The 15025-nt window shown below is 53.2% G+C and overlaps 1 protein-coding gene across 2 annotated transcripts in view; it reads right to left on the bottom strand.

The window, feature by feature from the left end:
* Positions 1–10952, bottom strand: part of LOC144065318 (uncharacterized) — an 18091-nt gene extending 7139 nt beyond the window's left edge. Inside the window, exons 1-2 of one of the 2 annotated variants that reach the window (XM_077588055.1) lie at positions 10656–10952; positions 5344–5580 (exon numbers count right to left, since the gene is read on the bottom strand). In XM_077588055.1, the coding sequence (XP_077444181.1) occupies positions 5344–5580; positions 10656–10662 (244 nt within the window). In that variant the 5' untranslated portion in view covers positions 10663–10952. The remainder of the gene's footprint in view (positions 1–5343; positions 5581–10655) is intronic. The other variant, XM_077588056.1, reaches the window with a different exon arrangement.
* Between the last annotated feature and the right edge of the window lie 4073 nt (positions 10953–15025).

The following is a 15025-nucleotide window of genomic DNA, read 5'->3' as shown; positions in this document are numbered from 1 at the left end:
CCTGCCTCGCTCGCTCCCTGCCTCGCTCGCTCCCTGCCTCGCTCGCTCCCCTGCCTCGCTCGCTCCCTCGCTCGCTCCCTGCCTCGCTCGCTCCCTGCCTCGCTCGCTCCCTGCCTCGCTCGCTCGCTCGCTCGCTCGCTCCCTGCCTCGCTCGCTCGCTCGCTCGCTCGCTCCCTGCCTCGCTCGCTCGCTCGCTCGCTCCCTGCCTCGCTCGCTCGCTCGCTCGCTCGCTCGCTCCTGCCTCGCTCGCTCGCTCGCTCGCTCCCTGCCTCGCTCGCTCGCTCGCTCGCTCCCTGCCTCGCTCGCTCGCTCGCTCGCTCCCTGCCTCGCTCGCTCGCTCGCTCGCTCCCTGCCTCGCTCGCTCGCTCGCTCGCTCCCTGCCTCGCTCGCTCGCTCCCTCGCTCCCTGCCTCGCTCGCTCGCTCGCTCCCTGCCTCGCTCGCTCGCTCGCTCCCCTGCCTCGCTCGCTCGCTCGCTCCCTGCCTCGCTCGCTCGCTCGCTCCCTGCCTCGCTCGCTCGCTCGCTCCCTGCCTCGCTCGCTCGCTCCCTGCCTCGCTCGCTCGCTCGCTCCCTGCCTCGCTCCCTGCCTCGCTCGCTCCCTGCCTCGCTCCCTGCCTCGCTCGCTCCCTGCCTCGCTCCCTGCCTCGCTCGCTCCTGCCTCGCTCCCCTGCCTCGCTCGCTCGCTCGCTCCCTGCCTCGCTCGCTCGCTCGCTCCCTGCCTCGCTCGCTCGCTCGCTCGCTCGCTCCCCTGCCTCGCTCGCTCGCTCGCTCCCTGCCTCGCTCGCTCGCTCGCTCCCTGCCTCGCTCGCTCGCTCGCTCGCTCGCTCCCTGCCTCGCTCGCTCGCTCCCTGCCTCGCTCCCTGCCTCGCTCGCTCGCTCGCTCGCTCCCCTGCCTCGCTCGCTCGCTCCTGCCTCGCTCGCTCGCTCGCTCGCTCCTGCCTCGCTCGCTCGCTCGCTCGCTCCCTGCCTCGCTCGCTCGCTCCCTGCCTCGCTCGCTTGCTCGCTCCCCCCTGCCTCGCTCGCTCGCTCGCTCGCTCCCCCCTGCCTCGCTCGCTCGCTCGCTCGCTCCCCCCTGCCTCGCTCGCTCGCTCGCTCGCTCCCCCCTGCCTCGCTCGCTCGCTCGCTCGCTCCCCCCCTGCCTCGCTCGCTCGCTCGCTCGCTCCCCCCTGCCTCGCTCGCTCGCTCGCTCGCTCCCCCCTGCCTCGCTCGCTCGCTCGCTCGCTCCCCCCTGCCTCGCTCGCTCGCTCGCTCCCCCCTGCCTCGCTCGCTCGCTCGCTCCCCCTGCCTCGCTCGCTCGCTCGCTCGCTCCCCCCTGCCTCGCTCGCTCGCTCGCTCGCTCGCTCCCCCCTGCCTCGCTCGCTCGCTCGCTCGCTCCCCCCTGCCTCGCTCGCTCGCTCGCTCGCTCGCTCCCCCCTGCCTCGCTCGCTCGCTCGCTCGCTCCCCCCTGCCTCGCTCGCTCGCTCGCTCGCTCCCCCCTGCCTCGCTCGCTCGCTCGCTCGCTCCCCCTGCCTCGCTCGCTCGCTCGCTCGCTCCCCCCTGCCTCGCTCGCTCGCTCGCTCGCTCCCCCCTGCCTCGCTCGCTCGCTCGCTCGCTCCCCCCTGCCTCGCTCGCTCGCTCGCTCGCTCCCCCCTGCCTCGCTCGCTCGCTCGCTCCCCCCTGCCTCGCTCGCTCGCTCGCTCGCTCCCCCCTGCCTCGCTCGCTCGCTCCCCCCTGCCTCGCTCGCCCGCTCGCTCGCTCCCCCCTGCCTCGCTCGCCCGCTCGCTCGCTCCCCCCTGCCTCGCTCGCCCGCTCGCTCGCTCCCCCCTGCCTCGCTCGCCCGCTCGCTCGCTCCCCCCTGCCTCGCTCGCCCGCTCGCTCGCTCCCCCCTGCCTCGCTCGCCCGCTCGCTCGCTCCCCCCTGCCTCGCTCGCCCGCTCGCTCGCTCCCCCCTGCCTCGCTCGCCCGCTCGCTCGCTCCCCCCTGCCTCGCTCGCCCGCTCGCTCGCTCCCCCCTGCCTCGCTCGCCCGCTCGCTCGCTCCCCCCTGCCTCGCTCGCCCGCTCGCTCGCTCCCCCCTGCCTCGCTCGCCCGCTCGCTCGCTCCCCCCTGCCTCGCTCGCCCGCTCGCTCGCTCCCCCCTGCCTCGCTCGCCCGCTCGCTCGCTCCCCCCTGCCTCGCTCGCCCGCTCGCTCGCTCCCCCCTGCCTCGCTCGCCCGCTCGCTCGCTCCCCCCTGCCTCGCTCGCCCGCCCGCTCGCCCGCCCGCTCGCCCGCCCGCCCGCTCGCCGCCGCTCGCCCGCCCGCTCGCCCGCTCGCCCGCTCGCCCGCTCGCCGCTCGCTCGCTCGCTCGCTCGCTCGCCGCTCGCCCGCCCGCCCCGCCCGCCCGCCCGCCCGCCCGCTCGCTCGCCCGCTCGCCCGCCCGCTCGCCCGCCCGCTCGCTCGCCCGCTCGCCCGCCCGCTCGCTCGCCCGCTCGCCCGCCCGCTCGCCCGCTCGCCCACCCGCTCGCTCGCTCGCCCGCCCGCTCGCCCGCCGCTCGCTCGCTCGCTCCCCCCTGCCTCGCTCGCCCGCTCGCCCGCTCCCCCTGCCTCGCTCGCCCGCTCCCCCCTGCCTCGCTCGCCCGCTCGCTCGCTCCCCCCTGCCTCGCTCGCCCGCTCGCTCGCTCCCCCCTGCCTCGCTCGCCCGCTCGCTCGCTCCCCCCTGCCTCGCTCGCCCGCTCGCTCGCTCCCCCTGCCTCGCTCGCCCGCTCGCTCGCTCCCCCTGCCTCGCTCGCCCGCTCGCTCGCTCCCCCCTGCCTCGCTCGCCCGCTCGCTCGCTCCCCCCTGCCTCGCCCGCTCGCTCGCTCCCCCCTGCCTCGCCCGCCCGCTCCCCCCTGCCTCGCCGCCCGCTCGCTCCCCCTGCCTCGCTCGCTCGCTCGCTCGCTCCCCCCTGCCTCGCTCGCTCGCTCGCTCGCTCCCCCCTGCCTCGCTCGCTCGCTCGCTCGCTCCCCCCTGCCTCGCTCGCTCGCTCGCTCGCTCCCCCCTGCCTCGCTCGCTCGCTCGCTCGCTCCCCCCTGCCTCGCTCGCTCGCTCGCTCGCTCCCCCCTGCCTCGCTCGCTCGCTCGCTCGCTCCCCCCTGCCTCGCTCGCTCGCTCGCATCGCTCCCCCCTGCCTCGCTCGCTCGCTCGCTCCCCCCTGCCTCGCTCGCTCGCTCCCCCCTGCCTCGCTCGCCCGCTCGCTCGCTCCCCCCTGCCTCGCTCGCCCGCTCGCTCGCTCCCCCCTGCCTCGCTCGCCCGCTCGCTCGCTCCCCCCTGCCTCGCTCGCCCGCTCGCTCGCTCCCCCCTGCCTCGCTCGCCCGCTCGCTCGCTCCCCCCTGCCTCGCTCGCCCGCTCGCTCGCTCCCCCCTGCCTCGCTCGCCCGCTCGCTCGCTCCCCCCTGCCTCGCTCGCCCGCTCGCTCGCTCCCCCCTGCCTCGCTCGCCCGCTCGCTCGCTCCCCCCTGCCTCGCTCGCCCGCTCGCTCGCTCCCCCCTGCCTCGCTCGCCCGCTCGCTCGCTCCCCCCTGCCTCGCTCGCCCGCTCGCTCGCTCCCCCCTGCCTCGCTCGCCCGCTCGCTCGCTCCCCCCTGCCTCGCTCGCCCGCTCGCTCGCTCCCCCCTGCCTCGCTCGCCCGCTCGCTCGCTCCCCCCTGCCTCGCTCGCCCGCTCGCTCGCTCCCCCCTGCCTCGCTCGCCCGCTCGCTCGCTCCCCCCTGCCTCGCTCGCCCGCTCGCTCGCTCCCCCCTGCCTCGCTCGCCCGCTCGCTCGCTCCCCCCTGCCTCGCTCGCCCCGCTCGCTCGCTCCCCCCTGCCTCGCTCGCCCGCTCGCTCGCTCCCCCTGCCTCGCTCGCCCGCTCGCTCGCTCCCCCCTGCCTCGCTCGCCCGCTCGCTCGCTCCCCCTGCCTCGCTCGCCCGCTCGCTCGCTCCCCCCTGCCTCGCTCGCCCGCTCGCTCGCTCCCCCCTGCCTCGCTCGCCCGCTCGCTCGCTCCCCCTGCCTCGCTCGCCCGCTCGCTCGCTCCCCCTGCCTCGCTCGCCCGCCCGCTCGCCCGCTCGCTCGCCCGCTCGCCCGCCCGCCCGCCCGCTCGCCCGCCCGCTCGCCCGCTCGCTCGCCCGCTCGCCCGCTCGCCCGCCCGCTCGCTCGCCCGCTCGCTCGCCCGCTCGCCCGCCCGCTCGCTCGCCCGCTCGCTCGCCCGCTCGCCCGCCCGCTCGCCCGCCCGCTCGCTCGCCCGCTCGCCCGCCCGCTCGCTCGCCCGCTCGCCCGCCCGCTCGCCCGCCCGCTCGCTCGCCCGCTCGCCCGCCCGCTCGCTCGCCCGCCCGCTCGCTCGCTCGCTCCCCCCTGCCTCGCTCGCCCGCTCGCCCGCTCCCCCCTGCCTCGCTCGCCCGCTCCCCCCTGCCTCGCTCGCCCGCTCGCTCGCTCCCCCCTGCCTCGCTCGCCCGCTCGCTCGCTCCCCCCTGCCTCGCTCGCCCGCTCGCTCGCTCCCCCCTGCCTCGCTCGCCCGCTCGCTCGCTCCCCCCTGCCTCGCTCGCCCGCTCGCTCGCTCCCCCCTGCCTCGCCCGCCCGCTCCCCCCTGCCTCGCCCGCCCGCTCGCTCCCCCCTAAGTCGCCCGCCCGCTCGCTCCCCCCTAAGTCGCCCGCCCGCTCGCTCCCCCCTGCCTCGCCCGCCCGCTCGCTCCCCCCTGCCTCGCCCGCCCGCTCGCTCCCCCTGCCTCGCCCGCCCGCTCGCTCCCCCCTGCCTCGCCCGCCCGCTCGCTCCCCCCTGCCTCGCCCGCCCGCTCGCTCCCCCCTGCCTCGCCCGCCCGCTCGCTCCCCCCTGCCTCGCCCGCCCGCTCGCTCCCCCCTGCCTCGCCCGCCCGCTCGCTCCCCCCTGCCTCGCCCGCCCGCTCGCTCCCCCCTGCCTCGCCCGCCCGCTCGCTCCCCCCTGCCTCGCCCGCCCGCTCGCTCCCCCCTGCCTCGCCCGCCCGCTCGCTCCCCCCTGCCTCGCCCGCTCGCTCGCTCCCCCCTGCCTCGCTCGCTCCCCCCTGCCTCGCCCGCTCGCTCCCCCCTGCCTCGCCCGCCCGCTCGCTCCCCCCTGCCTCGCCCGCCCGCTCGCTCCCCCCTGCCTCGCCCGCCCGCTCGCTCCCCCCTGCCTCGCCCGCCCGCTCGCTCCCCCTGCCTCGCCCGCCCGCTCGCTCCCCCTGCCTCGCCCGCCCGCTCGCTCCCCCCTGCCTCGCCCGCCCGCTCGCCCCCCCCGCCTCGCCCGCCCGCTCACCCCCCCTGCCTCGCCCGCCCGCTCCCCCCTTCATGGTGGAGCCATGAGGTATTCTGCCTGGAAACTTGCTTTTGAGCTACTGCCACTGGGACACTCCACCCATCTACTGGCCTTACCCGGATCTTCATATTCACTCAAGGGCTCATTGGTCCACTTGGGTATGTCCACATCTTCCTCTTCATCATAGGGTGTGTCGTCCTCCTCCTTTAAGAGGAGATGCTGCTCCTCCTCATTGTGGAGTCTTCCAACTTTAATGAAATGCTCCTCTTGTTCATCTTTAATGCGTCCAAATTCTTCATTTTCTTCTTCTACCATCGGAGCAGACTTCTGGCACTCAGGACGATGACTGATATCTTAAAGACAGGGATTAAATCTGATTTCTTCATTTGTAATCTTGTGTCCCCAAAAATATTTGCTGCTTTAGAAATACTTCTCCAGGACCATTTTGTAATATCTCTTGTCATCGACTACAAGACGAGGTCATTCAAATTTCACATTTCAATCAGCAAGGCACCAAAAACCTGTCTTATAATTTAGACGAACATGGTTTTTTTAACAAAGTCACAAAAATATTGCAAAGATAACAATTAAGAAACTGAATGCTCTGGTCTAGCCTCAGTTCGGATGAACTTTGTTGGAAAGTATTTTATTTGTTATTGCAAGTGTAACATTCCAAAAACATGCATGGCAGGCTGATTGGACATGGTTGTCCGTCTCCACGTGGCCTGCAATTGGCAGGCCCCCGATTCAGGGTGTACCCCGCCTCTGGCCCGGAGACAGCTGGGATTGGATCAACGTGGCTACACCCGCAAATCCCCGATACCGCGGTATCGCTAGCTAGCCGCACGCTACACCAGTTGGACCGAACGACAGAATCCGGAAAAAGCAGGGGTGAGGGCCTTTGCGTGTACGTACATACAAAATGACTGGTGCTGCAACAGTAGGATCAGTAACACTCACTGTTCCCCTGATTTAGAGCTCTTGGCAGTTCGGTGCAGGTCCTTCTATCTACCTAGAGAGCTAACGATCATCATTGTAATGCCTGTTTACATCCCACCGGATGCTAACGTTAGCATGGGCTTTTTGCACGGCAACACGCTCGTTTCATAACAAACAAATTTAAATAAATTTGGATTACGATGCAGACAAACTCCAAAAAAAAAATAATCTAACCTTACACTAAACTTACCGTAATTACTCGAATATAACGCGCACTCGAAAATAACACGCAGGTAATTTTGGGCCAAAAAAATCTGGAAAAACGCAGTACTCGAATATAGTGCGCACCTAAAATTTCCCGCTGACGAAAATCAGAAATCTTACCTTTTTTTCTTCGTTTCACGATTGTTTTGCCCTATTTGCTCTATTTGCCCCGCCTCCACCCTGACTTTCACTATCGATGGGCTGTTTGCTTTTGTATTCCCTTCAAAATATTCCGAAAATGATGCACACAAATGTCCTTACAATAGGATAACGCACGACCACATGCCAAGGAGAAGTAATATATACTCCTCCTCGTATTAGCGATCACTCCGCCATTCACGCTGAGTGACGGGGAAAAAATACACTGAAAAAAATGCAACGCTCCGCCCAGTGCTCGTAGATATCTGTTATACACGAAAGAGATGCGGCAAAAAAAGACAGTGCGCTAAAATCATAAACAGCATCTCATGTCTTGGCCACCTGGCTTTACCGTATCTCGAAATTTGTCTCGTATCTAGAGATAATTATTTGCTCGAAATTTTACTCGTATCTCGAATTGCTCGTATGTCAAGGTACCACTGTATGCGTAGACAGGGTCCAGTCCTTCAAATTCCTGGGGGTCCACGTCACGGACAAGCTCTCCTGGTCTACCAATACCACGGCAGTGGTGAAGAAGGCCCAGAAACGACTCAATTTCCTGAGGGTACTCAGGAGGAACAACTTGGACACTAAGCTTCTGGTAACCTTCTATAGGGACACTAAGCTTCTGGTAACCTTCTATAGAAACACTGTGGAGAGCATCCTGGCATACTGCACTATTGTGTGGTACGCTGGAAGCACGGCAACAGACAGAAAAGCCATGCAGAGAGTGATCAACACCGCCCAGAAGATCATCGGCTACTCTCTGCCCTCACTGGATGACATTGCCAGCCCTCGCCACCTCAGCATTTTCAGGGACCCATAACACCCTGGTCACAACATGTTCCAGCTGCTGCAGACGCTACAGGTTTCACAAAGCATGGACAAATAGACTTAAGGACAGTTTTTTCCCACAGCTTTCAGGACTCTGAACTTGCGTTAGCACGACACACAATCCCTTCTGTGCAATAACTTCTGGGTGTGCAATAACAATTGTGCAATATCTTAGATTGCGCAATATTTTAGAATTTACCTTGCCAGGATGCGACTTTTTATATTTTTATATTACTTTTTTGTTTTGTTTTTTACTGGGAAATCGCACTTTGTGGAGTAGCACCACCAGTTTCGTTATACGCAACTGTGTATGATGACAATAAAGGGTTTTGATTTGATTGAGAGGAACGGCAAGACAGGAGGGACAAACAAGAGTAGGGAAACAAACATCAGTTGACACGAAGTTAACTTAAATAACAGAGAGAATGCTCAATATTGAGAGATTACAATCGAACTACAGACGCTCCCCTACTTACGAACGAGTTAGGTTCCGAGCGATTGTTCATAAGTTGAATTTGTTTGCAAGTTGATTCAGTGCTATATTTTGTATTATAATTTATGTTTAAGGCCTATATAAGTATATTGAAGGTTTATACAAGTGCATTTGTATGTTTAAGGCTTGTATAAGTAACACGCATTGGTTTGTACTGAAAAAAACATTTAATAAAATGGAGAGAATATGTACAGTACTGTATAGAGAGAGAGAGAGCGATGTATGTATTAGAAACTGGCCGAAAGAAGCAATCTAACGACGATTGCACAGTTTTCTTCTTTTTTTCATCATAAATGATGCGGTAGCACTGTAAGGCATCATTCAATTGATTTGCAAACTTTGTGCAACGTTCAATATTTGGGTCCTGCTGCTCGATCTTTCTGTTTATAAATGGTACTGACGGTCGAACGATTCAAGTTGTATGCCCGTGAAACAATCACCACTCTCACGCGCATCAAGCTTCGTTATTATTGCCACTCGTTTCAAATGAAATGGCTTGCCTCTTCCTTGCAACTCCCTCAACAGAAGCATTTCGCTTTTTACCAACCATATTCAATAATGGATGCACGAGATATTTAATGATACAAATGAAAAAAGGTTCTTTGCCCACTGGAGATACGTTCACGCACTTCCGCATTGCAACGAAGAAGAAGGTAGATGCTGGGTGAGCTGAGCCCTCACAGCGCCAGGCATCGGTATTAGCGGCGGAAAGAAGCACTACTCGGAAAAAAATACAAAATTGGACTTACGAACATTTTTCGACTTAAACGCAATTTGCGGGTAGAGACAGCGGCATACACGGAGGCGGGGGGGGGGGGTTCGGGGGGCTTTATCCACGGCAACAATGCGCTCGTAAACGAACAAACAAATTTAAATTAACTTGGATAACTATATACAGACACTCAACGTTTAATGTAACTTCAAACAAAACTAAATTCTAAATTTGTTGTAATCTTTTTTTACCTTACGTAGTTCTACGGGTTGACACCACCTGGCCGCTCCGCCGAAGGCTTCAAAACGAATGCATCAAGAGTTGTTTGTTTTTGTCTACCCTTCAAAATATTTCGATAATGTCGCATACAAATGTCATCACAATAGGATAACGCACGACCACTTGCCAACGAGAAATAGTCTTTAAAGAACGATCGCGGGAGTTTCTTTCCTTAGAAAGAATAACAGGAAATACAATAGTTTAGCTTACCCACGTATTGATTGTGGGTAATGAAGTTTTATTCTGAGAAAGGTTGCCATTGCCTATGGGTGTTGTGTGCACGAGTATACTTCATTACCCAGAAAGCCCTCTTTTTGCCCACGCGTTGTGCGTTTCCTGGTCATATGAGAAACTCGTCTGAATTAATCGTTCCGAGCGCGTAGATATTGTTATACACGAAAGATATGCAAAAAAGACCTGGCTTGGTCGCATCAAGAAATTTTGATCGCATGACGGGCGAATTATTTGATCGAAATTTCCCTCATAAGACGAGAATTTTGTATGACGAGCGGTCGTATGACGAGGTACCACTGTATTATGAGTTCGAAGTCATTTTGTTGCTTATTTTTATGAAAAGTAAACCGGAAGCTCTTTGGTTATCCAGGCTTCAACTTTTGTTGAGGTTAAGTCTGTGTGAGCACAAAACAGCTCTTCATGTAATGTTAGGTGCTTGAAGTAATATTGGGAGGAAAACAGTTGTAATGTTATGAGATTTAAGTTGTTTTCCTGGTTTTACGGTACGTGAACTGGAAGTTGTTTGGTTTCAGGGGCATCAACTTTTGCCGACGTTAAGTCTCTGGGCACATGACTTTTGCGTAATATTGGGAGAAAAAGTCAAAAATTAAAATAAGGTTTAAAAACGTTGCATTAATTATTTTAACATCAGTCAGTGTGATTTTTATTTTTATTTTGGAATAGTTTGGGTGGGATTGTTTAATTCCTGACAATAAAAGAACATGATGGGAACAACTTTATGATGTTGATATGTGACATCGTTTTAAATTAATATAAATAATAACAAAACATTAAAAAATAAAAATCATAAAAATATAAATAATAAATATAAAAGAAATAAATTAAATAAATAATTTAAAGATTTTCAGCTAGTGGTGTGCCTTGAGATTTTTTCCAATGCAAAAAGTGTGCCTCAGGTTGGGAAACACTACTTTACACCCTGAATTGGTATCAAGCCAATCGCAGGGCTTAAGGAGATGAACAGGCATACACACACACACACCAACCAGCCTACCATGCATGCGTTTGGGATGTGGCAGGAAACCGGAATTATCTTGAGAAAACTCACGCAAACCCGTGGAGGACATGCAAACTCCACACAGAACTGTGAGGCCGACGCCCAAGCCAATCTCCCACTAAACCGCCTAATTGTATTTATTAATATTTATTTTAATTCTATAATTTTAAAGCAGCCCTGGTTACACAAATAATCAATATGCAGAATTTGAAACAGCAAGAATAATAGATATGGAAAACAAGATGTACAATTACAATTCAAAAATGTGTTATCGATAGTAAAATGGTTGTGTGCCGAAAACTGCAGAATTCAGCGGACTGAGTGTCTGAATATGGAGTTTTGCTGTCATATCCAATTTATTTGAAGATCTATGTTTCGAAGACAGTGTTTCGCTTTCTCCTGTTTGGTCCGATCAATGTGGTTGTATTTATCAAATTCAATAAAGCCCTTTGTAGAGCACAATTCAACACACGGTTGTAATAAATCTGCGACACAAGAGAGTCAAAAGTCAACTCACCTGACATTTCTGGGCTCGATGTTTGCTTGCTAAGCGATGTGACGATCCCAAGCGCCTTGTTTCTTCTCTTTGTTAGTGGGTATAATAGGCTAAGCTAAGCTAACCAGCCTGCAAAGTTTCCGCGTGCACCCAAACCGTTTGGGCAAAACGCCTCGCAGTAGAAGTGAGATTGAACGGATTCGTGGCGTGTCCTAAAATCTCTGACGTCTTTCAGTGAATTGCCGCATGGGGCAAAAGAGAGATTGACAGTGGATGTTTTTCAAACTAAGGAGACAAAAGCGCATATCAATCGCAACGAACGGCGAGTGTTGATGACGTCATTATCAAGCATGATTTAGAAAAATAAAGTTAATTTATTGAACACTTTCGTCCACCCAAAACAGACATATAATAATCAATCAAACACACAATAATAACAGATTAAATAACAAAATTATATCCATACAACTATACTTATTAATGCTCGCGATGGCCACGCTTGTGGTTGGGGTTTGAGTCCTGACCTGGTACAAGGTAGAATCTACCTTGTCGTAATTTTGAAACCTCCAATTTTGAAATCTACCAGGTAGATAGTGACTGGTCGCGTCGCCGGCTGGAGGTTTCAAAATTACGACACCTAAGCAAGCTTATGTTAAGCTTTTTATATCACTTATTTGGGTCTTTTGCCGAGAAAACGCACCTTATGGAGAAGCACTACCAATTTCGTCATACGCAATTGTTGGGTGTGATGACAATTAGGCTTTTGTTGTTGATGATGACGACAGGGCCTATGTCCAATTATTGACAACTACTGACCTCTTGGAGTACATGTATCTGGGCTTTTACCGTAACATGGTGCACTTGCTTTTCTGATGGAATTTGATTTTATACATCCTACCTCTACCTGCTCCTAAAAAAAATTGAAATCTAAGCATTAATATTTTGATCAAGCGTGGTCATCTGAGATGGTATTTTCAAGCCCACCAGCAATTAGTTTTTAGCATTCTGCTAAAAGTTAAACAACGTTTGGTTTACTTAGTTTGCAAGCATTGCTTTGTTTTATTTTTCCCTAAAACAAAGATGATACACAACAGGTCAGCACAGGAATGCTGAGAATCTTTGGCTCAACAAGAAAATTTCACTTGGAAGTTTGCTGAGTATAGGTTTAAATGTGCTAATGTGCCTCTAGGTATGAGTGTAAAGTGTGACTGAGCGTCCTAAGGTGCTAGATCTCAGGAGTATGTGTTCAAATCCCACCACTACCATTTGATTAGTCTGCTAAAAACTGTCATTGACAACTTCAGACCTGTTGGATTACCATGCATGGTGCTCTTGGTTTTCTGATGGAATTTGATTTTATTCATCCTTTACCTATCTGCTTCAATGTTTCTCCATGACAAAGCCTTGATTCATTACATTCATGTCAAATTCATTCATTCATTTTCTGTACCCTCTGCCTCATTCACATTGAATGTCAGAAAATGATGATCATAAATAATCATATAATTAATGTAATTTTAGTTTATGTAGAATTGTTTTTTTACTGGACAGTATTTTTTGGGGTCCTTTTCTAAAGTTTCAGATGAGGATGCATAAATTGATGAAAAAACAGTATAACAATGTGTGGGTTGGTTGTGACCCGGTTATAAACAATGTGTGTGTTGGTTGAGTAATCTTGCTGACAACACAGTTGAAAGGCAGAGATAAACACATTATAAAATAATAAGATTTAGAAAGGCAAACCTAATCCAATTAAGTACGTCTGAGGGTGGAAATGAAATTAACTTCTCAACTTAAATGGTTCTGGATTTCATTTCGACATTTTTCGAGTTAAGTGTCATTAAATCTACCCCAACAAAGAGCATTTTCTATAGTATAAACAAGCTTTAGTGCTTATGTTTGAGTATTTTTAGAATAGTACTTTATTACTGGAAGTTGATCAGGTCTGTAACACTGCCCCAATAAGTAGCACTTACTTTTACAGATACCCAAGCTAATGCTCAATTCGGGTCAATTATACTGACTTGGGAAGTGGTTAGTGATAAACTGATGAAAAGGATGTGGCAAATAAAATTCCTTAGAAGGGGAAGTTTCATTAAAATTGATGCAAAGATTTTTTGGAGCCTTTTCAGCCAAAGTACCCCATTATGTATTACCTGGCAAACGCAACGCAGTGCTTTTGTTGGAGTTTTCTTGGTGAAAACAAAATTGATAAAACACAATTGAACATAATGAGAAGAACATGAGGAAAAAAACACATTTAGAACGGCAAATCATATGTGTGTGACTAAGTTTCAGCGGAAGAAGTAATTTGAATTCAAATTTCAAGGGTTTCATGATTTAATTTCAACATTTTTGAAGTTAAGTGTCATTAAATCTACCCCAACAAAGAGCACTTACTATATTATTTCGAGAGTTAGTGCTTATGTTTGAGTATGTTTTCCGACAAGTTAAATCTTGCTTGTGCATACTTGTTGGAATCCAGAAAACAACACATAAAAATAAAAATTGAAACATTTGAATCAGAGGTAAAAAGATCTTGTCGAAGTTCAAGAGTATTTGGAATAGAATAGGAATTTATTACGGGAGGTTGATGAGGTCTGTAACACTGCCCCAACAAGTAGCACTTACTTTCCAGAAATCCAAGCTAATGCTCAAGTTGGGTCAATATTACTGATGTGGCAAGCAGTTATAAACAATGTGCTGTTGGTTGAGTAATCTTGCTGACAACACCGTTGAAAGGCAGTGAGAAAAACATTATGTCTGAGGTTGGAAATGAAATTAACTTCTCAACTTAAACGGTTCTGGATTTCATTTCAACATTTTTCGAGTTAAGTGTCATTAAATCTACCCCAACAAAGAGCACTTACTATATTATATCAAGAGTTCGTGCTTATGTTTGAGTAAGTTTTCCGACAAGTTTAATCTTGCTTGTGCGTACTTGTTGGAATCCAGATAACAACACATGAATATAAAAAAAGAAACATTTGAATCAGAGGTATAAAGATCTTGTCGAAGTTCAGTAGTATTTGGAATAGAATAGGAATTTATTATGGGATGTTGATGAGGTCTGTAACACTGCCCCAACAAGTAGCACTTACTTTTCCAGATATCCAAGCTAATGCTCAAGTTGGGTCAATATTACTGATGTGGCAAGCAGTTATAAACAATGTGCTGTTGGTTGAGTAATCTTGCTGACAACACAGTTAAAAGGCAGTGAGAAAAACATTATGTCTGAGGTTGGAAATGAAATTAACTTGTCAACTTAAATGGTTCTTGATTTCATTTCAACATTTTTTGAGTTAAGTGTCATTAAATCTACCCCAACAAAGAGCACTTACTATATTATATCAAGAGTTCGTGCTTATGTTTGAGTAAGTTTTCCGACAAGTTTAATCTTGCTTGTGCATACTTGTTCGAATCCCCCCCACAAAAAATAACCTGAAAATTCTAATAATAACCTTTGAATCAGAGATAAAAAGAGTTTGTCAATTTTCGGTAGTAGTCAGAATAGAATATGACTTTATTTTGGGAAGTTGATCAGGTCTGTAATACTGCCCCAACAAGCAGCACTTACTTTTCCAGATATCCAAGCTAATGCTCAAGTTGGGTCAATATTACTGATGTGGCAAGCAGTTATAAACAATGTGCTGTTGATTGAGTAATCTTGCTGACAACACAGTTGAAAGGCAGTGAGAAAAACATTACGTCTGAGGTTGGAAATGAAATTAACTTCTCAACTTAAATGGTTCTGGATTCCATTTCAACATTTTTCGAGTTAAGTGTCATTAAATCTACCCCAACAAAGAGCACTTACTATATTATATCAAGAGTTCGTGCTTATGTTTGAGTAAGTTTTCCGACAAGTTTAATCTTGCTTGTGTGTACTTGTTGGAATCCAGGAAACAACTCATGAAAATAAAAATAGAAACATTTGAATCAGAGGTAAAAAGATCTTGTCGAAGTTCAGTAGTATTTGGAATAGAATAGGAATTTATTACGGGATGTTGATGAGGTCTGTAACACTGCCCCAACAAGTAGCACTTACTTTTCCAGATAAATCCAAGCTAATGCTCAAGTTGGGTAAATATTACTTATGTGGCAAGCAGTTATAAACAATATGCTGTTGGTTGAATAATCTTGCTGACAACACAGTTGAAAGGCAGCGAGAAAAACACTGTAAAACAGCAAGATTTAGAAAAGCAAATCAAATCCAATTAAGTACCTCTGAGGGTAGAAATGAAATTAACTTCTAAACTTAAATTGTTCTAGATTTCATTTCAACATTTTTTGAATTAAGTGTCATTAAATCTACCCCAACAAAGAGCACTTACTATATTATATCAAGAGTTCGTGCTTATGTTTGAGTGAGTTTTCCGACAAGTTTAATC

The sequence above is a fragment of the Stigmatopora argus genome, chromosome 20, assembly GCF_051989625.1.
Source record: "Stigmatopora argus isolate UIUO_Sarg chromosome 20, RoL_Sarg_1.0, whole genome shotgun sequence".
Lineage (NCBI taxonomy): Eukaryota > Metazoa > Chordata > Actinopteri > Syngnathiformes > Syngnathidae > Stigmatopora > Stigmatopora argus.
This window is presented reverse-complemented; position numbering and strand designations above follow the sequence as displayed.